Source organism: the organism of the source record quoted next, unplaced genomic scaffold (genome assembly GCF_019419815.1).
Source record: "Pyrus x bretschneideri cultivar Hongxiangsu unplaced genomic scaffold, Pyrus_bretschneideri_v1 Contig3, whole genome shotgun sequence".
In the NCBI taxonomy this organism is placed as follows: Eukaryota; Viridiplantae; Streptophyta; class Magnoliopsida; order Rosales; family Rosaceae; genus Pyrus; species Pyrus x bretschneideri.
The window spans coordinates 1255308-1281251 of record NW_025999612.1 but is presented as its reverse complement, the minus strand read 5'-3'; the positions used below and the strand labels follow the sequence as shown (position 1 = coordinate 1281251).

The 25944-nt window shown below is 36.8% G+C and overlaps 1 protein-coding gene across 1 annotated transcript; it reads left to right on the top strand.

The window, feature by feature from the left end:
* Positions 1–18015: 18015 nt before the first annotated feature.
* Positions 18016–22558, top strand: LOC103952868 (protein FIZZY-RELATED 2). The gene is made up of 10 exons (XM_009364558.3): positions 18016–18529; positions 18646–18768; positions 18965–19069; positions 19953–20132; positions 20401–20463; positions 20559–20753; positions 21228–21329; positions 21421–21483; positions 21593–21661; positions 22089–22558. Exons 1-10 carry the CDS (start codon positions 18020–18022, stop codon positions 22140–22142), a joined length of 1464 nt encoding a protein of 487 aa, XP_009362833.1. The 5' UTR covers positions 18016–18019; the 3' UTR covers positions 22143–22558.
* The last annotated feature ends 3386 nt before the right edge of the window (positions 22559–25944 follow it).

Sequence of the window (25944 nt, the reverse complement as noted above, 5' to 3'; positions counted from 1 at the left end):
TTGTTGCAATTATTGCGTAGGGAACAGCCCACGTGGGGCTGTCGAGTGGGAGTCTAAATTGGAGCGTGCGGCGCGTGGGAGAGTGGATGAAAGGAAAGTGGGCTTCACAGCCCGTGTTTCACTCACAACAGGTAGGGCCCATAATGAGTTTTGGCCTAAAAACGGGCTGGTATTTGGCCTTCTTTTAAGTTTTAGGTTTTAGGTTTTATTTAGCACATGGGTTGGAGTGGGTTTTGGGGGGGGAAAAAAGGGAAATTTTAGGTTATAAGCCATTGTTGGAGATGGTCTAAGAGGGTGCAATATGACAACACATCCCTAAATTTATGTTTTTATTTATTTTAATTGAGAGAATTGACGAAAATGCCCTAGAGGCAAGAACTTTGACTTTCGTTGACCACCATCTAGAAAAACATATGGCTTATTCTTTCAGCGTATTTGAGTAGCACTCGTTGGTATGAACACATAGGCGAAAGTTGTTTGCGAGTTCAGATTATAACGGTATAGTTATGGACGTTCGAAGTTGTTTTTCCTTATTTTTTTATCTTAATCCTTTATTTAAATGAATTCCCACCTCCCAATCACAAAGGAAAGGTAAGGGAACCAATAAGAAGATGAGTTAGTGACCAATCCAATAAAAAGGTTAAGGGACCAATTAGAAGAGGAGAGAGAAATGGTTATCTCCCTTTCAACCCGTGCATACCATGAACCCAATTTCGATCCGGCCAAAATTCCGGCCATTCTCCACCATTTTTCAGTTGAAATTAACACATCCATCACCTGCAACCTACTCCACCACCTCCCATCTACCATCTCCTCTTAATTTGAGGGTTTTAGGTCCTAACTCGCGAGGAACTTCACTGGAGAACCAGAGGTGCTCGACGGCAATTCCTCCATTCTGGCGAGTTGTACCACCCACCACCACCCTTAATCAACTGTCCTTAGACCCAGGAACAAGACCTAACAAGTGGTTGGGGCGTTGGAACACCGAGGAAGGAGAATCGAAGAACACCCACCTTAGGGTTTCTAACGGGTTCGAGCTAAATTGGGGCTTTTCCCGGCCAAATTGGACTTGACCACATGTATAAAACTTGCTCTACTCATTGAGATCTTTATTTCTATGAAATTTGAGAATTTTTAGAAATAATTGATTTTTCAGGCGAGTCGAGGGCAACCAACCGCTGTGTGGTGTGGCGCGTATGGGTCGAGACCCCACCTACCCATCATTGACTAATTTGGATGCCCTAATTCTATATGTGAAGCCCGATTAACGAAATTTCATTGTTTGGTACAATTTCGCTAAGGTCCGCCATTTGGTCATTATTGAATCGACGATCCAACCGTTGGATCGTCACCAAACTTTAGTAGGTTATCATTCATAATATTTGAGGAACTTTGACACTTATGGATCAAGATCCGACGTACGGATCTTCCTAAATTGGATTTGTAAGTTCGTAAAATAAAATGTTGACTGCCACTTGAAATTGCAATTGGCGGAGATCCAACCTTTGGATAGTAATGAAACTTTAGTATGATGTTTTAGAAGCATAATGTGGATCTTTGGAAGTTACGGATCAGAAATCTCAGGTGCGGATCTTCTAGGTCAAGTTACGTAAGGTTGTGGACCCTACCGTCGACCTTTGACTTTTGGTCAATAGGTTTCAAATCATTTTAGAACGTCCTTGGGGATGTGTTTTATGTAAGGTACGTGTCTTATCAATAAGAATTCTGAGATGTGATTTGATAATTGTTCTAGGAGCCGATTGTTCGTGACGCCTCGATGTTCATGCTAGGAAGTTGTAGTGTGGACCTCAAGTGAGTGGGTCTTTTCCTTTTTATAGTATATATATGATTGATAGTTCCACAAATGCTTTTAAATTGATTTATGCATTTTATGCCATGTCATATATATATATATATATATATATATATTTAATACTATGATATGGTTGAGTTTTAGATTGCATCATGGCATATTTATATGCATATTACCTGCATATAATTGTTGTGAATGCTTGGAAGTGCTAAGGTGAATGCGGGACGTGCAGGTAAGTTCAGGTGAGCTTATGGTGTTATTTGAAATGATTGAGTTATGGCATGACTATATTTATGTTTTAGGCAACTTCGACATTGTTGTACAGGTTGCAATAATAAGCAACTCCGACACTATCGTACAGGTTACAATAGTAGGCAACTCCAACACTGTCATACAGGTTGCAATAGTAGGCAACTTTGACATTGTTGTACAGGTTGCGATAGGCAACTCCGACACTGTCGTACAGGTTGCCTATGAGTCATACAGGTTGCCTTAGGCAACTCCGACTCATGTATTAGCATAGATTAACGAGCACCTGATTTATTATGCTACCACTGATTTTTAGTGATTTGGAATATTTTTGGATTTACTATTGATTTGTACTTGATTTCATACTTATATGTAGTATAATTTTCTAGAAACTATATAGGTTTTACAGCGATGGGTTACAACGTTTTCAAAAGGTTTTTGTCTAAACTTTATTTTTAGGTCCTCTCACCTTTGTTTTTCGTCCCTCCAGGTTTTAATAGTTGAGCTTTCTTATCGACGAGAATTCGTGGCAAATCTTGGTATTGGAGATTACCTTCGATGGTATGATTCTCAATCCACTCTACTGTACTTTACTTATGCTCTGATGTCACGTGTGAAATGGGTTTATTCCCGCTCACAGCGCACTCTTGTATTTAGGCACTTTTAGGTTTAAATTCATTCACATTTTCCACATCATTACATTTTATGGCTTCGTCACCTTCCAGGTGTCGGCCAACACAACTTGATTCGGAGTCCTAGTGGACAATCTGGTTCGGGATGTGTCATGCAATGTCTACTTCTAAATATCCTCTAAGATTCTCCCAGCTTAGAACAAGAATTCTATCCTAAAAAGTCTCTCTCCCCACAGTATAAATACATCTGTCTAGGGTTTATCTCTGGTAACGCAATCTAAACATTGAATTCTTTTGCTCACTGTTTCAGTCGAAAACTGTTCTACATGCACATCCAACACTCTCAAACAGGTTTTTCCGAATTTATAATACAAAGTTATTCAACAAAATTAACTTCATATAAATGGTTATGAAATTTTAAACAATTTCACACCGCATTTAAACTCACCTAAGCTATGTATGTTTCACTAACATAAATTCAAAATTTCACACAACCTACAATTGCAAAATACATATATGTATCACAATTAAATAAATTAAAACTTACTAAAAAAACATAAATTAAGAGACAAATACATACCCTTCCCTTAATTTTATTGCAATACAATTACAAACTTACAACAAACAAAACTCATTAATCAAACAATTAAACAAACAAAAAAATATTTAACAAATAAAAAACATTAACCTTAAATCAATTGGGAGAGGAAAAGATGGGGAAGATATGGGTGTGAGTGGGGGAGCGAGGGAAAGGGAGAGCAAGATTTTTTTTGAAGAAGAAGAGAACAACGTCGAGCGAGCGGGAAGAAGAGTAAAAAAAAGGAGAAGAGAGAAAGAAGAAAGCATGATCCTTAAGGAGTAGGGTTTTGCCCGACGACCCAAGTCGTCAAATAATAGGTTTTCCAGTGGTATTTTTTGACAGGTCGCTGTGGACCTTTACCCAATGGCGTATAGACATGACCGGACGAAATATATTGTCAGCCAAAAACTAATTAAATCGACAAACATAATTTTCATCAGGAAAACCTTTACACAATACGTGCTAATTTTTTTCTTGGTGCCAAAATTTTGCTTAACAAATTATATCTTGCCGTGTGAAATATTTTCATCGCTCAAAACCAATGAACAAATATTAAATGCAAAATGAACAAATATTAAATGCAAAACCAATGAACAAATATAATGAGTGTCCATCCCAGTATTCAACAAGTCTCTTATAATTTATTGAACAAATATTAAATGCAAAATGAAAGTTCTCGATTCTATGCCTAAGTGAGAGTCTCGACCTAGCGGGTGCCTAGGTGGGTTTAGATGGGCTAAGCGGACGCCTAAGAAGGTCTAGGCGCTGTTTCTTGATTTTCAAACACATAGGCATTAATTAGGACGGTGGCCAACCACTTAGAGCCTAGGTGGTGCCAGGCGGGGGATTTTTAGAACAGTGTGCAAAAATTTTGACAAAACCCTAAATGTTGACCAGCTTTGCCTGACAAACGTATATTTTCGTTGGGTAAAATCTCTTGACCCGACAAACTATAGTTCGTCGGGCAATATTTGGTCGGGTAAATAGTATTTTATGGTAGTGAATGCGATTACATAAAACCATTGATGTGTCTTCAAACTTCAAAATGATCTTAACCACCATTTTACATTGAAATTAATTGTGAAAGCAAAACACCTTACAAGGATTTTCTAAAGCTGAGAATATTTTTTTTTTCTTTTTTTAAGTGCAATGGCAAGGGCAATAGAGCATTAGGCGAGAATTAAGAGCTGCACACTGGGACCAAGTCATCCAACTACTAAAGCAACCTACCCTCCCTTTTGCACAAAGCGATTAGGGGGACCTAACCACTTTTACAACGTCTTCAAACTCCCACAACAGCCAAAATACTGCTATATGGATGCAGTGAGATTTCCTCTTTTTATGTGAATTAGTTTCTAACAACTTGCAAATGATATGAGTTCTACTCGACCTTCATTAGTTAAACTGAACAAACGATTGCGCAGGTGTAGGCAATATGCAATATACCTGCAGTGGATTTTTTGTTTGTGGTTTATTTTAATTTTTATGCTAGTGACATTGAGAAAGTGAGCATCAATCAGACATTGAAAGGTATATACAATGATATTCTAAGGGGGTCTAGACTAAATCACCACGTAAGAGGACACATGGTGAGAGTATCAATCGTATGTCAGAGAAATATTAATCTTACATCGGAGAAAGAGTAAACCTTGAATGTGATTATAAGTAATTAGCCTACTCCTCATAATACCAATTAATTTTATAATGGAATCTCAATTTTTTCATGAAGGATTTGTGATCATTCAAGCCAAATCTAAACCATTAAATCACGATTTAGTCATAATTTTTTTTTATTATTATTAAATGAAGGAAAAAATATGCAAAACTATTACATAATTTAAGAATCTGGATTTTGAACCCAAAAAACATATATAAAAACCCAACAATTTTTCAATTATAACGACAACAAAAAATTGTACTTATAACATTCTCTTAATGTAATAAAAAATAAGAAATTCCTCAAAACCACTCAATGTTTTTAAGAATAGATTTGCTCATCATCATATTAGCATTGTATGAGTTTAATTTTATGTAGAGAATTAGGATCTCATCCGTTGTTCACAACATTATTTTATTGAAACCTTGTTGCTTTTTAATTTTTTATCTAAGTCCCTTAACTTTATCCACATCAGCACCTTTGCATTTAAAACATTACATGCCACCATTTTGCTTAATTTTTTTTTTAATTTGTTGTTAACCTAAACAACACATCAAACGTATTATTATATTGACTCATTTATGCGTATTAATTTCTGAATTTTCATATCATGATTTGGGATCGCATCTATATTTTAGACATAATAAATTATGATTAAGTTAAAATCAGAAAGTCCATTTAAAATATAATGTCACTCTTTTGTGCAATAGTGTACCCATGTTTATATTCTTCGTTTAATTATTTTGTCTTGTTTATGTATATTTTTATGAGTTGAATGTATTTTTTGGTCAGATGGGTATATTTCTCCTGCAAAATGTACTGCAATTTGTTTCCCATTGATTTTGCAATTGGGTTTGTGTGTAGGAGTACACGGGTACTATTGTGGCCCACTCAACACCCTGAGCATCCCCGTATTTTTAGAATAATTTACCGACATCCCACGCGCCCCCACGAGCTGGCCAAGGCACAGCCATACACATCGGCCACACGCGGGCACGTGCCTGGCACATGGACGGATTCCCTAACGACATTAGGGAATATTCTGTTAAATATCAGCATATACCGTCTAAAAACTAACGGTGTTAGCTTACGCCGTTAGTATATTCCGTCAAAGTTGGCGGAATATTCCTTGTCTTTTCCGATGGTTCGCCAGATTCAAGCGCCGGGCATTACTGCATTCGCCAGTTTCTGGAAAAACTTTAACTTTAATATCTTCGCCATTTTTCAACCAAATTTCATAAAATTTATATCAAATTGAAGCCCTGGACAAGTATAACATGATCTTACCACTTTGAAGTCCTAACACCAACTGAAAATGGTCCGAAAATAGCTCGACACAACCGGCCAAACCTGAAACTCGATAGACCCAAGCGTTTCGACGTTCTAACCACTCCAAAACTAGCCTAGGATCCTAGCAGAAACGTTTAGGACCCTTTTTGAGCTTTAAAATACTATGAAAGATCCACAATCATGTTGGAGTAACAGGGTACCCCGCCGGAGCTCGTGAGTTCTCGAGTTCCCAACGTCTTTTCTTTGAACAACTAGTATGATTAGGTTCGTAGGCTTGCAAGGAATCCAAAGGTGGTCCTTAGAAGTTTGATCTGTGGTGTTTTGATGGTGTTTGAAGGTTGAAGGCTCGGTTGTACGAACAGAAAGAATTTCCAAGAAAAAGAGAAAGAAGGGAAGAAGGTTGCACATGTGTGTATGTGTGTCCAACGGAATTGAGCATTTTAAATTGTCCTAAGTCCTAATTGGGCTGCATGGCCAAGCTCATGCAATTTGGGTCCAACCCAATTTCCTCTCTTCCTTACTAATATTCCCACTATGAATCCAACTCAGCCACTAATTCACGTCGACACCCTCGTAACCTCAAATATCAATAATTTTTTTGTCAACGGGGCAATAATTTAAACCATATAAATACATTCACATCACAACGATCACGAGGGTAAAATTATCATTTCCATGCATTCAAGGATAAAATATTTTTTAATTTGGGATGGGTCGTCACAAGTACATTTGTCTTTTGTGTGTTATAATTGATTAATGATGCATTTTCCAACAAAATTTTGACAAGAGAAGATTATTTGGTAAATTAGTATAAAACATGCTTACAACAGCAAACTTTTCTCAAAATTTATGAGCATAGCCTGCAACCAGTGGGTACATTCAATCATGATCGAGGAGCGTATTCAAATGGGTACATTTGTACGCAATGGGTACATATTGTTTTGCTTATGGGTCCATTCCTTATCTACTCAATGATCAAGAATTTCAAATTAGTTGAACGAAAAAACCTTATTTGTTTACAATTTGGTTTTCTTTGATAACAGATGACGAAGATAAGAATTTTGAATTCAGGCAATTAATTTTGCCAATTGAGTGAGAAAAATAATTATCTTGAATTTTTTTATTTTAAAAAATAAAAAAACTGACATGGATTGATACTAATAGGCTGAAATGTACAAAGTTAAAAGAATTTGATCAAAGATTGAAAAATAATAAGGTTTCAATCAAAGAATATTAATAGCTAAAAACCGAATCCAAAATCTCTCAAAAATCAATTCTATTCCAACTCCCCATTTGAAATTTTGAGAAGCATTGTTCCTTTGGAGAGTATGACATAATATGTTATGTTATAAGTTGTTGGCTGTTTTTTATGTTGCTTTAATCATCTTTAACAGTTTTAACTGTTTCGTTCTGCACATGCAATACCACAATTTTTGCTCACCGTTTGTCATTCTCGTACGCATGCATCATAAAGCAATCAATATTCTTAATATAAAAAATTAATCATACCAAAGAATTGTACATAAATATTTACCTTTAGCTTGTATGTAAATTCATACAATTTCCTATACAAGTAATTGAACAATTCAAATCCTAAATTAAATTTTAATTCATGTGTGCCACTCTTTTATGCCAATTCATGCCCTTGAATACAAAGCATAAATGATCCTAAAACATAATTACATAAGTGTAACGTGGCTAATATATTAAAAATTAAATAAACATTTTAGACCACAACATATATAAACTTACAATCAAAACCCTTCATATAACAAACATTTGGTATACCTGTAATCTTAAGTGGCTTGATAGAGTCAAGAGGTTCTACATAAATTAACGATATGTGTAGTTTTTCTTGTGTGGTTGACCTTTTCATTTTGAGCTCTATCTTACATGTGATATGACTTAAGGCAATATTTGTATCATGTTAGGTCACCTCCAACCAAAAGAGCTAAATAAAGTCCTGTCCAAAATTATAGCCCCCTAAAAAATTATTTTTAAATGAACAGTGTTAGACCATACTAATATACTATCTCTAACCAAATGGGCTGTAATAGCCCCCTCAATAATTTATTTGTTTTAAGTTTACGTTAAATTTATTGGTTAATTTAGTTAAATTACTGTTGAATTTGTTCAAATCTAGTCATTGAATTTGAATCAATTATTGCAACTAAGGAGTTGGGTTCCAAAAAAGACTAAGAGGGGGCTACATTTGGCTAGCATTATCCTCCCTTGGCCAACTGATGCTCCTTTGGCCAAATAATAGTCTGGTAGGCTCCATAGAATTATAGCATAGCCATAGGTTGGATATGAGTTTTTTGACAAATCAGACCATTTTTTTACTTTTAGTCTTTAGCCTTCTCCATTAGAGATGACCTTACATGTAGTAAAGCGAGATTGATCCTCTTTATGCATTTGAGCTTCTGATAGGAGCATATTTATGCGACTTAGTTAGCCTGTTTTCTTGCATTTGCATAGTTAGTTTCTATTTATTATAGTGATTTAAGCTACTTTCATGTGTTTGTAGGTTCAATTGACAAAGTAGGCAAGAAAGTGCAATTTGGTGCATTTTAGAGCAGTTTTGGGCTTGGAATGGATTGCGCATGCATAGAGAAAGGTGGATGGACGAATTTGAAGATCAACAGAGGCTAGAAATGTGCTTAATATCTGGAGAAACAAATTTGCAAGCATTGAAGATAAGGAATCAGCTACAAAGAAGGAACATTATCCAAACAGCCTTATCTTATCCAAACCTTATCCAATCTTATCTTATCTCTTATCTTATCCTATCCTAATCTTTTGCTACCTTGATTCCTGCTGCAAGGGGGACATCCAAATGACATTAGAACACCTAAATATCAAGTTTCTAGAAGCCCTATCCTTCTCCTATATTGGTGCCGCACCTATCCTTTTCTAGAAGCCTAAATCTATGTCGCATGGTCCCTTTAGTTTTCTTCTAGAAGCTGTGTATCCCTTATCCCTATTCTCTTTGGTTTCTGATTTCTAGATGGCCTTTTTCTTGTGGATTTGGAGTGTTTAATTCTTCTCCAAAACAATGACTCTATGCCGTGTGTTTTAGCCCTATAAATACTACATTTTGCCGCATAAATCAAGCACCACCCTCTACCATCAGATCACCACACCATCCACCACACCTCAAGAGCCTAAATTCAGAAAATCCCCATTGTGTCGCAGCAAGGAAGGAAGGAGGAACCACCTGGAGTCGTGCTTGCCATTCAAGACGTTGGATTGTTGGAGCGTTTCTAGGTGTATTCTATCTTAGTTTTCAATGTTTAAATTTACTTGTCTTTGTTTAATTGCAAACATGAGGAACTAATTTCTTTTTAGTTAAAGGTGAATTAAAAGCCATGAACATATATGTGATATGAATTGATTTCCTCCAGTTATTGTTTTTTGAATCATGAATGTTATTTACTTATCTATTTGATTGATAACTTATTCTTGTATGTTGATTAAGGAGGCCCACTTAGTTTGCATGCATGAATTTGATGCTAAAATATAAGGGAATTTCACCTAATCGTTATGAACTTATATTTATAAGTAATGGAGGTTGCTAGTCAGAATCGCGTTAAGTAAATCCATGGCAGAAGTATCATGCAGTTTATAGTTACGAATGCCTTGTCAATGCTTATGATTTTCACAAAGCTTAATGACATTTGATTGTATTTCTATTATGCTGTTCATATAGGGAACTATTGCAGAATTGACACACCCCGACCCAGAAAGTCCACTAGGACTCTGAATCGAGCTGTGTTGGCCGACACCCGGAAGGTAATGAAGCCATAGAATGTGATGATGTGTAAAGTGTGAATATATTTAAACTTAAAAGTGCCTATATACACAACTACACGGTGAGCGGGTATGGACCCATTTCACATGTGATACAGAGCATAAAACAAGTACAGTGAACAAAGATAATAATTATACCATCAATATATGCCACCAGAACTGGGAGTGCCACATGTCCTCGTCAATACAAAACCATGCTACTAGAACCTGGACGGGTGTAAAAATAGAAAATGTGAGTGGTCAAAACAAAGATTTTCAAAATCATTTCCATTATCAAAGGTAGTAACCCATCGCCGTAAAACTCGAATAGTTTCCAGTAAATCATACTACGTAGAAGTATGAGATCAAAAGTATACTAACAGTAAACTCAGAAGTATAATACTACTCAGCAACTCATTAGCAATATAAATAATCATGTGCTTAATAAACCATATGAGCACGCAAGCTGGAGTCACCTATAGTGACCTGTACGACTTATTCATATGTCATCATATATCTCATCAATCATGGCTAGCGTATAAGTCGGAGTCACCTATAGTGACATGTATGACTTATTCATATCTCATCACATATCTCATCAATCATGGCTAGCATATAATTCGAAGTCACCTATAGTGACTTGTATGACTTATTCATATCTCAGTAATATGTCAGCCGGATCCACCTCTTGTGGCCTATACGGCTGAACCCATAGTTCATCACATATCCCTGCACACGAGTCGAAACCACCTATAGCGGTCTATACGATATGCTGAGTGTAAATAAATACGCTCAAGTGCTACGATCACGTGAAGGCTGTACGAATTATCGCAAGTCACCTACGAGTCGGAACCACCTAATGTGGTATGTATGACAGGCTGGCACCTACCTTGGATTCAAAGTGAGCGTGTGGTGCGGGAGGTGAACGATCACGTGAAGGCTAGGCCCTGGCCACGAGCGGGAGCAGTAACACCGGGGTGCAGGTTTATGAGCTCTAATATATCTCGGCACAATCTTACTCACTACCATCATTATGATTAAAGTGTACTTACCTAAATCTCACCTGAGCATCCGCAATGTCATTTGGCACTTCAAGGCGTTCACAATAATTAGATTCAGGTAATATACATATGAATATGCCATGATACAATCTAAACCAAAACATTTCATAGTGTTTCCAAATAGGTATAATATAACATAGTGTGAAATGCATAATCTGCAATGCCCCACTTCCAAACTACTTAGTTTTGGGAATAATTATCAGTGATAAGCTCAACTAGACACTAGTTTAATTAACTATCACTACTTACGTCTCCGTACTTCAATTTCTCGATTCTTCATACATTGATTTCTAACCAACATTTACCCACCAAGACATAGGGTTAAATCTCATGTTTTTCACCAGATTCCTTCGCATTGCTCATTTTTCCAAACAAAACTTTTGTCTAGATTATTTAATCTCACTTATTGGATGGCTACATCTAACATCTTGTTAGACTGCCTACGTACCCTAAACAGGGATCAAGTCATTCGTAGTTCACAATAATTACTTCAAAGCATTCACAGTAATCATAAACAACAATCGATTTATAAACGTTTGTGGAATAATTAATCATATACACACACACACACACACACACACACACGATAGAAAGCAAAAGACCCACTCACTTGAGGTCCGCGCTACGACTCCCTTGCACTCGTATCGAGACATCACGAACCAATGTCGCCTATGGCCAAGGCCAATTAGGCCAAGAAGAGCTTCAATTTTGTTAAAACCCGTCGGAAACCCTATACTTGGGTGTGTTCGATTCAACCTCCAAACTTGCACCGACACCTTCACCACTGTCTGGGCTTTGTTCCTGGGTTCCAGGGAAATGTTGTGGTAGTGGTAATTGAAGGAGATTGATTCACAATTAATGAATCCCGAGTAATGTCTCACGGCACCCACTGCTGATTTTTAGAACAATTTACCACCAAATTCCTTCTAATCTTGGGTGAAAATGGAAGAAGGGAGGTCAAAAGATGATTTCCAGGTGGAGAATGGGTGAATTTTGTCAGATTACTTGGTGGAAATCACCCAAAATTAGAACCGGGTCAAAATCGGTTTTGGTCGTGGGCATGGGTGTGGCTGACGGGAAGAGGGATATCCCCTCTCCTGATTGGTTGTCCACCCTTCTCTCCTAATTGGTCATTTCCCCGTTTTGACTGATTGGTCCACTCCTTCCTCCCTAATTTTCTTGGTCCACTCCTTCCTCCCTAATTTTCTAATTGGCTACACTTCCCACATGGTGGGATTTAATTTTCTTTTAAATCTAAAGTTTAGTGAAACAATTTCTAATGTTCGTTCTTATACCATTATAATCCGGACTCGCAAACGGATTTCGCTTATGCGTCCGTAGCTTCAAAATCTAATCGAAAACATTAATTGTGACTTCGAATGGTCAACAAAAGTCAAACACCCTCACCTAAAAGGGTATTTTCGTAAAATCACGTATTAAAATTATAAAATCATCATTTTTAGGGACAGGCTGTTACAATCTACCCACCTTAAAAAATTTCGTCCTCAAAATTTGGGATCACTAATTATACATAAAATACTCTGAAAATTTTTTGTAGGAAATGTACACATAAGGAAGAAATTAAACTAGAGCGGTTGCATAAAAGAGAATGTCATTCCGTCGCGATCAAAGTGCAGTGATTCCTCTTTTATGCCTCCAAGCTCAAACTTTCCCTCTTCATCAGTACCATGCCAAAATATAATATTATTCACAGACGCACTCATAGTATAACGTACTTCGAAAATAAGTATGTAATATCTTTGGGTCAAGCCCAAACAACAAATCACTAATTAAATAAGTAAATACAAATACTAACGTAGAATGACTTACTTGTTTACCTGCTTAACGAACCCAACGAATAAGTTATTAATATTACGGTCAGCAGTCCACAATATTGACAATTCACTGTTGTCCCGATAAGCAAGTGACAATTCCCGAGAGTGCAATAGTACCATCTTGCCCCTCATTGGGAAATACACATACACGCCTCGATCATGCTCATTCGCTACCTTCTTAGGCAACATCGTCAATAACATAAATTTTCTACATCACAATCTTAGTCAATCAAATATTTGTTCGCAATATTCTTCTGTAAATCACAAGCTACACATACAATATTTATATTATATTTCAAATGATACCATACTCCTAAACAGTAATGTAACCGTTGTTACCCATAATTCTAACAAAAGTAAGCGTCTAATAAATATGCACTGTGCGTAAAATCTCTATACGTCAACTCCAATGATACCATAGTTAACCCAAAATTGTAACCATGGTTACAATTGACTAAAATAGAGATAAGGATATACTGCAACCATGCTAATGGTGGGACGAACAAGATGCAACTCGTCCACTAAGGTCTGAGTAACTCATTTCAGACTATTCGTTAGTCTAAGGGTAGAAATACAATACTGAACAACTTTTAATACTCAAAACCCTCATACAGACTTCCAAAGGCTTGGAAGTGAAACATGTAACACGATGAAATATAAATACACCATGATGATAATCTTGTCGGGTTTCTGTTTGCCTAAATTTGTATAGAAGTCTAGGAGCAGTTTTCTCAAAAAGTTCTCATCCTCTGGACGCAATTAGAAAACTGTAGTTGTCCAGGAAGTTTGAACTCTATATCCTCAATATCCCCCCAACATTATTCAAAAGCGAGGTGCATCTAGAGTGAGGGTTCATTTAAAACACATCAAAGGGAGCCTCGATTTTATTCCTTTCCTACCTCTACATTTGATCATGTCACAAAGAGAACTTCTAGATCACATTACTCAAAGAAGTTGACTACATCCCACTTCTATCTTAGTTGTCTTCACAAGTGTCTTGTTGTTGAAATTTCAACACCCATTTTAAGGAAATAATTATTGCCAATACTTTAAGTTTTAAAGCTGGAAGAATATTATTTTCTACTTAAGTAAAACTACCACCAATCAAAATACCACATGAGCGTAACCTTGGTTCAGCATCACAATTATTGACTTTCACATTCTCTACACATATAAACTATCTCAAACTGATAGCGAATAATGACACTTCCCAACTTCCACTCATATAACAAAATGATTATAATCATTCGAACCATTTCTTGATAGGTTAAAGGTAACTCCATATCGATACTCATAATTGCTGATTAAATTCTTCTACTGCCACTATAAAAAACTTAGTCTGTTTCAAAAAAAAAAATTGAGCGTATATAAGAAGTTCTAAGGTTGATAAAGATTTCAGACACGTTCTCCATCGAGAAATATCATTTGATTTCTAAGCAAAAATGATAAATGTTAACTTCAAGTCATGGATAAAATAGCTCATTCCAAATGGTTCTTACTAACATCGATGTGAAAGTGGCACATACACCCGCCAAATCAATCTATCATGAATTCCTCACTAACCGAGCGTGAAACCATGTCAAAAAGGTTAAAAGAACATTCAAAAATTTGAGGGTCAAAATAAGTTCATGAAATTTAGAGTACAAGATATCCTGATTAAATATACAATTTCAATGTCTAAGTGGTCCTCCTGAACAGTTTGTCCATATCCAATTGATATGGGAAATAGGCCGGTGACTCTAAATCAACCCAATTGCCTTTAATAGCAGGAGGTGAAGTTAAAGGTACGAACAAAGCTGATGTAGATTAATATTAAAAAGTCGAACGATTTCAAAAGTGATGAATTATGAAAAAAAAACAGAACAAGTCCAACGTTGTCCCAAGCCAAAAATAGAGAGGTAAAATTTAAGAATAATCTAACAAGATTTCTTGATGATCGAAAACTAACGTCACAAAATATTGAACTACTAGTGACCAAAAGAAATTTCCTAACCTGTTCTTCTGTCGAGTGTTACCACGTTAGCACCACATTGCCACATGAGACATTTCCAAAGTCCTAACAAAAAGGGGACTTCGCAAGATTTCTATTAAGTGATATTCTAGCAATACTACCAAGAAATCAAAACTAGCTGAGATTTCCAATCTCAAAAGGATCAATTCTAACAATGGAAGAATGATGATGGAATTATTTGGTAAAATCTCTGGTCATACACAATTATCAATACATTAACTTAGGCCATCAACTTGCCTCAAATCTACACCTTTCCCCCTCAAGGGAAATCTTCATTTTAATTCTAAGGACATTGCCAAAATGATCATCTAAAATGTCATGAAGACAACATAACTGTCCAAAACTTAAGAAAAGTTAGCATATTTTTCCATATTCGACGAGGTGGCATGATTCGAACGTTAAACACAAGAACCACGAATGCTCACATCATGCGTGTGATAAACACAATACTGCCCCAACTTATGCTCTAATACCAAACTAACACATCCCGACCCGGAAAGTCCAATAAGTTCGACTTGATTTGTGTTGGCCAACACCCGGAAGGTGACGAAGCCATAGAATGTGATGATGTGTAAAGTGTGAATAAATTTAAACTGAAAAGTGCCTATATACACAACTACGCGGTGAGCGGGTATGGACCCATTTCACATGTGATACAGAGCATAAAACAAGTACAGTGAACAAAGATAATAATTATACCATCAATATATGCCACCAAAATTGGGAGTGCTACATGTCCTCGTCGATACGGAACCATGCTACTAGAACCTGGAGGGGTGTAAAAATAGAAAGTGTGAGTGGTCAAAACAAAGATTTTCAAAATCATTTCCATTATCAAAGGTAGTAACCCCTCGTCGTAAAACTCGAATATTTTCCAGCAAATCATACTACGTAGAAGTATGAGATCAAAAGTATACTAACAGTAAACTCAGAAGTATAATACTGCTCAGCATCATATTAGCAATATAAATAATCATCTGCTTAACAAACCATATTAGCACGCAAGCTGGAATCACCTATAGTGACCTGTACGACTTATTCATATCTCATCACATATCTCATCAATCATGGCTAGCATATAAGTCGGAGTCACCTATAGTGACTTGTACAACTTATTCATATCTCATCAATCATGGTGACGTGTACGACTTATTCATATCTCATCACGTATCTTATCAATCATAGCTAGCATATAAGTCAGAGTCACCTATAGTGACCTGTACGACTTATTCATATCTCAATAATATGTCAGCCGGATCCACCTCTTGTGGCCTGTACAGCTGAACCCATAGCTCATCACATATCCCTGCACACGAGTCAGAATCACCTATAGTGGTCTGTACGACATGCTAGGTGTAAATAAATACGCTCAAGTTCTACGATCACGTGAAAGCTGTGCGAAGTATCGCAAGTCACCTACAAGTTGGAACCACCTAATATGGTTTGTACAACAGGCTGGCACCTACCTTGGATTCAAGGTGAGCATGTGGTGCAGGAGGTGAATGATCACGTGAAGACTAGGCCCTGGCCACGGGCAGGAGCAGTAACACCAGGTGCAGGTTTATGAGCTCTAATATATCTCAGCACAATCGTACTCACTACCATCATTATCATCAAAGTGTATTTACCTAAATCTCACCTGAGCGTCCGCAGCGTCATTTGGCACTTCAAAGAATTCACAATAATTAGATTCAGGTAATATACATATGAATATGTCATGATACAATATAAACCCAAACATTTCATAGTGTTTCCAAATATATATAATATAACATAGCGTGAAATGCATAATCTATAATGCCCCACTTCCAAACTACTTTGTTTTGGGAATAATTATCGTTGATAAATTCAACTAGACATTAGTTTAATTAACTATCACTACTTACGTCTCCTTACTTCAATTTCTTGATTCTTCATACATTGATTTATAACCAACATTTAACCACCAAGACATAGGGTTAAATCTCATATTTTTCACCAGATTCCTTCGCATTGCTCATTTTCCCAAACAAAACTTTTGTCTCGATTATTTAATCTCACTTATTGTATGGCTGCATCTAACGTCTCGTTAGACTGCCTATGTACCCTAAACAAGGATCAAGCCATTCGTAGTTCACAAGAATTACTTCAAAGCATTCACAGTAATCATAAGCAACAATCGATTTATAAACGTTTGTGGAATTATCAATCATATATATATATATATATATATATACACGATAGAAAGGAAAAGACCGACTCACTTGAGGTCCGCGCTACGACTCGCTAACACGTATATCGAGACATCACGAACCAATGTCGCATGTGGCCAAGGCCAATTAGGGCTTGTTTTTACCTTAATTTCGTCCAAAATTCAATCCCTCTTTACTTGGTTGTGTCTTTTAGTTAGAATCTACCCAATTTTGTGTCTTTTAGTATTCTGAGTCAAGTTAAAGTTAGAATTCGTTCAAAGTAATCCCTAGTGTATGGTTCGAGTCAGTTATTGTTTTGTGCTGTTTTGAGTCATTCTAGTTTGTTTTGAGTCATAAGAGTCTAGTTTTCTGTTATTACTAGCTTGGTGATTTGGAGTTTAAATTAAGTAGATTAGTATCTCTTCTAATCCCAGGCCAAAACGATCTTTACTTTCATATACTATAATCATAGGGTTTTAATTTAAATGTTAAAATTTTTCACATCAGCTTCCTGCAATTTTATTAGATTAAAGTAGATTATCAATTCTACAGGGAAGACAAACTTTCTTATTTCCAAATTCTAAGCATTATTTGAAATTTGGTCAAAACTCAATCCAATTTTGCCTTAAAAAAAAACAAAAAAAGTAAAGTTGGTAAAAGTGCTTAAGCTTTAACAGTATGCAGAGCGAATAGGACTTACCAAAGCCTGTTACCAAACGCACCGCAATAACCCCCTTATGATTTTCCCGGGATAATTATCCCCTTTCTTACCTAGTTTTCCCGGGAAAATTACCAGAACGCATCAACCCCTTCTCTCTCCTCCCTTCCTCTCTCTCTCTCTCTCTCCTTTTTCCTGTCTCTCCATCTTCATCCCAAATACTTCTCTCTCAGACAGAGAGACAACAAACACACACCCACACACTGATCCTCTATGGACGATCCCACGGCGCCACCGAGAACCCCATCGTCGTCTTCCTCCCAGCTCAATACGCCTCCAACACTGCTCCGCACTCCTCAGGCCCTCCGATCGCTAACCCCATCTCGGCACATCGACCGCCTGATCAACTTCAACCACCACCAATCGCCGTCCAGGACCATCTACTCCGATAGGTTCATCCCCAGTAGATCCGGCTCCAACTTCCCCCTCTTCGACATCTCCAATACTCCATCCGAGGGCCGCGATGACTCGTCGAGCGCCTACGGCACTCTCCTACGCGCTGCCCTCTTTGGCCCTGACTCCGGTGGCGTCGTCCCTCCGGCGACGCCTGAGAAAAGGAGCGCGATTCAGATGAACCCGCCTAGTCCCAACATCTTCCGGTTCAAGACCGAGACTCGCCGATCAATGCACTCGCTTTCCCCTTTCGGGTTCGACGATGTGGTCACCGGGGTTCACCATGGCCCGGTCAAGGCTCCTCGGAAGGTCCCTCGGTCGCCTTACAAGGTGAATTTTTATCAATTTCTGGTCTTTTGCCGATTTGAGTTTGGTTGGATTTTGAATTTTGTGATTTTTTTTTTTATTCTTTTTTTGGTTTTATGGAAGTTTTGTTTCTTGTTCAGGTTTTGGATGCACCTGCTTTGCAAGATGATTTCTATCTGAATCTTGTCGACTGGTCTTCGCACAATGTGCTTGCCGTTGGGTTGGGAAATTGTGTTTATTTATGGAATGCTTGTAGTAGCAAGGTGAGCTCTTGCTTTACTTTGCTTATCCTTCTAATTTTAACTTTGTTGTTGTAATTTGAGGCAAACTGTATGTTTTTCGATCGTGTCATGTGTGTTTTTCTTCGTGTATTTATGAAATTGATCACTTTGAGTCTGTGCCAATGTGATTTTTTTTTTTTTTTTTTTTTTTTACTTTATGATTGGATGTTACTTGCAGGTAACTAAGTTATGTGACTTGGGGATTGATGATAGTGTCTGTTCCGTTGGCTGGGCTCAACGTGGAACTCATCTTGCGGTTGGAACTAGCAATGGAAAAGTCCAAGTAAGAGATACTGGTACCTGATCGCATCTGATAGACACGTTGCATTCTTAGATTTGAAATTTAGATGTTATTTTTATATTTCTGATATTGCAAAATGGAATTACAAGTGGAGTTGCAACAACATTCACAATCTAGGTGTTTGAGCAACAAGTTTGTGACTTTAATACTGTGAAGATGATCTCGTCAAACAACATAATGCCTGAAATACTTATATGAACCACAGAAGTCGTGGAAAAGTTTTGTAATTAGAATGTAGACTAACTAATGCAAGTAACAAGGTCCTGTCTAGCTGCATATTCCTGTCTGGTCTGTGGTGCAGACAGTCCCACCAACACATCATATCAAATGTTGATAGGGCAAAATTAGACATTATCTATTACTCATTCTAGAATCCCCAAGTATTGTTTTGCTTACCAGATTCCCTACGTGGCTTTCGATAGGAATAGGAATAGGTTAATTGAAACCTCCATGCCCTGCTCATTACATTGTGAGTCTGTCTCGGTTTTGGTAATGCGACTCTGAACACAATCATCTGGTTTTGTGACTTCCGTTAGTTTGATAGGTTGCACAATTATTCAAACATGAATAAAATTTTGACTGGTGATCTGTAACATGCCCTCTGTGTCCGGCCTTGGTTAGAACCAGATCACAGTGTATACGATAATCAGGTTAGGATTGTAACTTATGTTAAAATTGGATATTCAACGCGGTTTCATGGGAGCAGTTTATGGGCTGATTTTTGTGCAATATTATAACAGGAATTTCATATCTACCACCATTTGTCTGATTGTTTTCATTTGAGTTTTACTGTTAGACATGTGACATTTGTATTGTATATATGCTGCTGAATAATTGGTTGATGCACTTGCTATCTACTGTGTAGATATGGGATGCATCACGCTGTAGGAGGGTAAGAACTATGGAGGGCCATCGACTACGCATTGGGGCCTTAGCCTGGAGTTCATCTATGCTGTCTTCTGGTAGCCGGGACAAGACTATTCTTCAACGTGATATTCGTGCTCAGGAAGATTTTGTTAGCAAACTTTCCGGACACAAGTCAGAGGTCAGAATCTTATAGTTCATGTTAAATTTGATTGAACTTCTTGGTTCTACAAGAAACTGATGGTTTTAAAATTTTGGATTTCCACTGTACTTTCAGATACAACTTTCAATGTTACTCATTCTAATCCTTTGTTCTTCTAATTTGTACTTCGTGTAACATGCCGTTTGTCTTTTGTCATGTTATGGTCCATGTATATCTTGCATACCATTTTTTTTTTTTTTTTCATTTTCATATTTCTCACCCTGAAGATCATATGATTGTCCTTTAGGTTTGCGGACTGAAGTGGTCTTATGATAACCGTGAGCTGGCATCTGGCGGGAATGATAATAGGGTATGTTGTGGAAATTTTTCTTTCAGTCCGACTTATGTTTTGTGCATTCTAATTTGGTCATGCTACCTATTCATAACCAATAATGTGCTATACAGCTTTTTGTTTGGAATCAACATTCAACTCAACCGGTGCTCAAATACTGTGAGCATACTGCAGCTGTGAAAGCTATTGCATGGTCTCCCCATCTTCATGGGCTTCTTGCGTCTGGGGGAGGAACTGCAGACCGATGTATTCGCTTCTGGAATACAACCACCAACTCGCATTTGAGCTGCATGGACACTGGAAGTCAGGTGAACAGCTTGTAGCTTATTTGAACATGCATGCAATTAGGAAGCTTTTCCCGATGAGGAATATTTAGAGAACCTGGACTGATTGCAGTGAAATTCTTTATTTCAATAGTTATAAACCCTGTTGTCGTTTCTTAACATAGTTCTTTTTCTAGTGAGTTTCGCCAATATAAAGTGATGGAAATTGGCAATTTTTTATTTTATTTTTTTTTACATTTCACCTTTTCCATGTGATAATAAAGGGAGGAAACGGGTTAAAACATTCACAACTTGAATCCAGTTACTTTCGTTGTGTATCTCATATAGGGGCTAAATCAAAAGAAAAACTAATTCACCTGGAAAAAAATTTGGGTTCATCTCATTTGTGATGATATTGATACATTCAGTTCATAGACATGAATTTAGTTGGTGACTGAAATCCCTCCCTATTTCTGATAACAATGCTAGGCTGTACTTATATCCATTCTATATCTGCAGGTATGCAATCTTGTGTGGTCGAAAAATGTCAATGAACTAGTCAGCACCCATGGGTACTCCCAAAATCAGATAATAGTTTGGAGATATCCCACCATGTCAAAGGTGAAAAAAAGTCTTGTCAATTCCCTGTGGTCGTAACCAATAAACGTCATTATTTTCTTTGCTAATTTTTCATCTTCTTCTGCTGATATAGCTTGCAACTCTTACGGGCCATTCATACAGAGTTCTTTATCTTGCCATCTCGCCTGATGGACAGGTTCTTACCCAATTCCTTCTGAATTTACTTACCCCTTTTTTATGGTTGTGCAAATTACTTTTCATTCCTTTAGGCATATTTTGATCTGTCATATTGATTATTGTTTCAGACAATTGTCACTGGAGCAGGAGATGAAACACTAAGATTTTGGAACGTGTTTCCTTCCCCTAAGTCCCAGGTAAAAGACTCAGTACTTGATTGGAATGTTTAACGCAAACGATTTGGTTAATAGCTCTTCCTTAATTGTTATCAGACTAGGTTATAAAGGATACATAATTGATTATGCTTCCTTAAGAACTCCTTTTCTGTCGTTGTAAAGTCTACATTTTATTTTAGTTCGTAGGAGTTGCTCACCAGTAAGATCATTAGAGAAAAACAAGGGTAGTTTAGTAGCATTGATTATTTTCCTTCCCTGACATCGCTTAACAATTGTGTTCTATATCCTTATAATCACGTTATCTTACGTTATATATTGTGAAGTGAAATTGGTTGAACCAAAGACTAAATTGCATCTAGCTGTTCCCTTTCATACCCTTTACCCTTGAATCTATTTCGGGCTCAAGAGGAATACAGCTCATGTCATATGAATGAAACTGTTACTGCAGAACACAGAAAGTGAAATTGGAGCATCATCTCTTGGAAGAACGGTTATCCGGTGACCTTGTACATGACGTCAATATACTGACTTGGCAACCTTCACAGTTGCTCAGACCGCCTGAGGATGGGAACATCAGGACGATGTCATTCCTTTTTGACATGATATCACAGACGAGCAGAGATTATGCCGGGACCTCAAAAGGCTAAGACGAGAGATGAAGTGATGGGTTTGGTCGGGTTTCGATTTTTACTCTCGTTTCCCACATAAGTAGTCTACTATATATAATGTATGGAAGGGGGGTTGTGATCAATTATTCTCACCTTCTCGGTGCGCCTGTACTTTGTGTATTTAAAGAGGAGGATACGCTGGGAGATAAGTTGGGTCATTGTGGTGTAAGTTTACTTCACATTCTTTGTAAATGGATCGCAATTTTATTTTCAAATTTTAGTTGAAAATTAGGTGATTTGATTTCGCAACTCTAGTTTGTGTCATCGCAATCGCACGTGCGAAATCCTTGGACAAACATTGAATTTTGTTATATTAGATGTTACATTAGTCACCGACAAGATTTGAACTCCCGTCATCGTGCAAGGGCTCACAAATAGAGCTGCCTTAAACCAATGGACCATTAACCATATAATTCACAATGTTTGACAATTCAGAACCTTCTCCTTTGTTAGGATTAACACCCTTCCGATCTGTGGCTATAGATTGAATCGCCACCAAGTGATTCGTAACGACAGCATGTGCAACTTCGTGAAAGGTGAGATGCAGATTTGAATGTTTAACGCAATTTTGTTTATAATATTTTGTGATATTTTGTTTACAGAATTTAAACTACTCTAGAATTGGTAGATTATTTTTACAAGGGAACTTTTAATTCTAAAATTGTTATTTCATTGATCATCACAAACAAATATAGACGTACCACCAAACAAACTAGAGTATCTCTAAACGGCTACTACCTGCATGAACTTACAAATGTTGCCAATACAGATCTATCACAAAAACGATAGACTCAACAAACCTATACCTCCAAACACACCAAACTTCGCTAAAGTGTGAAGCCATATAAAGTCATTACAAAGGAGCGTGATCACAGAAAGTCATCGTTGAAAGACAAGATTGCATAACTCATCCATCAAAGGTGAAGGCCACATCCAATTACTGCACAAGCGGGACTACAACACTTGCTAGGCAAAACAACAAAAAAAACTACACTACTTTGGGAATGGAACCACTGCTTGGCTCATCTTTGTGGAAGATTAAGACACTCCAGTCAAGGCAGAGCCGCCAAATCTGATCGCACAAGGCGGCGCAACCACAAATTGAATGTAATTAAAGGGTCTTCTTTGTACTTGAAATTAAGGTTCCAAACGACGGTACATGAAATTACATATTTTTTCAAAAATTTATATATAGGTTTTTTTTTTTTTCAATTTAATCTTAAAATGTCTGAAAAACACTCTATTTAGGTTACTTCAACTACACTGAATCAAAGGATTTGATTCGAGAACAAAAACCGAAAGAGAATTGAAAAGTTCACACAACCACCCTTTCAGTCTAGATTCTTCCACCAAATTTCATGGTTTCTCACAACCGTTAACAACAAAAATAGTTCTAACTTCTAAGTTTTTTGATTTGGAAGACAAAAGTTCCAAATTTTAAGAGGAAGAGAAGAGAACGAGTAGGAGCAGGAGGAAAAGTTTCTGAAGTCGAAGGAAAAAAAAAAGGTCACAAGAGGTTAATACTACATAACATTAAGGGCTACATGTGATTTACCCTTAGATTTGAGTTCTACAACTACTAAATTTTTCATTTTCTGTCTCAAACATTCAGTTTGTGTATCTTTTCTTTTTTAGTCTCAAATGTTCATTTTCCATACCACTTAGTTCTACGTACCGTTGAAGCAAATTGCAAAAATAAAGAATAGTGTAGGTTTTTTTATTAGCACCTCACATATTGTTGAATACATCCCACTTCAAAATGTATTATTAAGGGCTGGTATACCTTACTATGAAATGACTGTTTGAGCCTTGGTATTAAGAAAGAAAATTATTTTTATAAAACACCCCGAATTATTTTCAAAACATGGATTCTAAGATTTTCTTGTCCGAGCTCTCAAGGCCACTCCCCTTTCATTGTAGAACAAATTCCTAACCACTAAATTACAAGCGTGTTGAATCAACTTTTGTAAGTTTCACATGACAAACGCCGACGACCAAAACAATAGGTACTTATCTCATAATAAAACAAAGTCGCCAAAACCTAGCAACTATGTTCTTTCTAATTGAGCGGTCACAGTTAAGCCACGTCAATATCTTATATTAATTTTTTATAGTAAGAGAAAGACAAAATAAGAGAATGTGAGAAGAGAGGATGGAAAGAGTAGGGGAGAGAATTCTAGTCCATATATTTAAATGTGTAGCTAGTTTACAAAAGTGATCAATTAGCACGGGAGCCTGGAAGTGGGTTTGAACCTTGCATCTGACTTCTTTTAACTTTTTTAATTCTTTAATTAAAGGGTAAACTACCATTTGACCTTTTCAATTATTACTCCAGTTGAAATTGACCCCCTAAATTATTTTTTTGGTAAATTAACCCCTTGTTTGTAGATTCCATCTATTATTTGGCCAAATTCAAAGGAAAATTAGTGTTTCCTTCATCCATTCTTACTTGCCAAGTATAACCACCAATAAACTTATGACAATTGAAAACAAAATAATGTGTAATGACAATGTGAGATGGTCCGTTATGTAAATGTTTGGTTTTTTTATTTATTTTTTTTTATTTATGTTTTATGCTATATGTTTTTGAATTATTTTGTGTCCATATGTCAAAATTTTATTGGTAGTTATAGTTGACAAGTAACAATTAATGATGAAATGACTAATTTGCCCTTTGACATAATTGATTCCGCAGTCTAACCGCAAGGGGTTAATTGACTGATTTCAAATAGTTTAGGGGGTCAATTTCAACTAGAGTGATAGTTCAGGGATCAAACCGCAATTTACCCTTAATTAAATGCATGAATTTTCACAATAAAATGACACAAATTCGAACCCTTGGCCTCTTAAAATTAATGGAAAACACGAATACACCACACCATCAGTTGGTTGTATGAAATCTTAGTCCTATTACATTTATAGTACAAGTGAAATGAAATTACATTCTTAGCATTATTACTTTCCCACAGACCCTTGAAATCTCAAGGCCGGTCTTAGAGACACGAATTTCCAAATCAAAAACCTCTAGTTTAGACTCATCCATGCGTACCGGACCTTGATTACCTCATGCAAAGTCTGTAAACACCTAAACTAGGAGAAAAACTTGTATGGGCTTAGCTTGCCACTGAACAATGTTGAGTGACACTACCATCCACTCAAAACATGCCACTTAATAAGCATTATCTACAATAGTTGTTATAAATTTATGTTTAATTTTTTTCTTAATAGAATTTTCTACTAAATTACTACACCTCTCATTTTCTTCTCAGCCGCATATTGTCTTTTCTCTTCCCCTTGCTTTTCTTCGCAAAAATCTAAAAAAAATAAGAATCCACCTTCTCTAACTTTTCATATCATGAAACTAGGAAGCAACCGATTTTGTCCTCTTTGGTTTCAATTCAGTATCTGATTTTATCCTATGAGCTTGACTTGATTAACACACAAATCTCTAATATCCAAGAAAGATGATACAAGTTGAATCTACCATTTTTAAACCAAAATTTTCTCATAGTTTGTTGTGCAGAAATTCAAACCCCATAAGAAGAGATAAAAATGCTTCCATTATTTTATTGATTCATTCAAAATGCATTTAGGCGATGATTTTATAGGGTGGTTTATTTTCTCAATCATAACATG

Coding starts and splice junctions, on each gene's coding strand:
- LOC103952868 (XM_009364558.3), top strand. CDS start 18,020: ATGGACGATCCCACGGCGCCACCGAGAACCCCATCGTCGTCTTCCTCC. Junction 20,133..20,400: donor TTTCCGGACACAAGTCAGAG/GTCAGAATCTTA, acceptor ATTGTCCTTTAG/GTTTGCGGACTGAAGTGGTC. Junction 21,662..22,088: donor TTCCTTCCCCTAAGTCCCAG/GTAAAAGACTCA, acceptor CTGTTACTGCAG/AACACAGAAAGTGAAATTGG.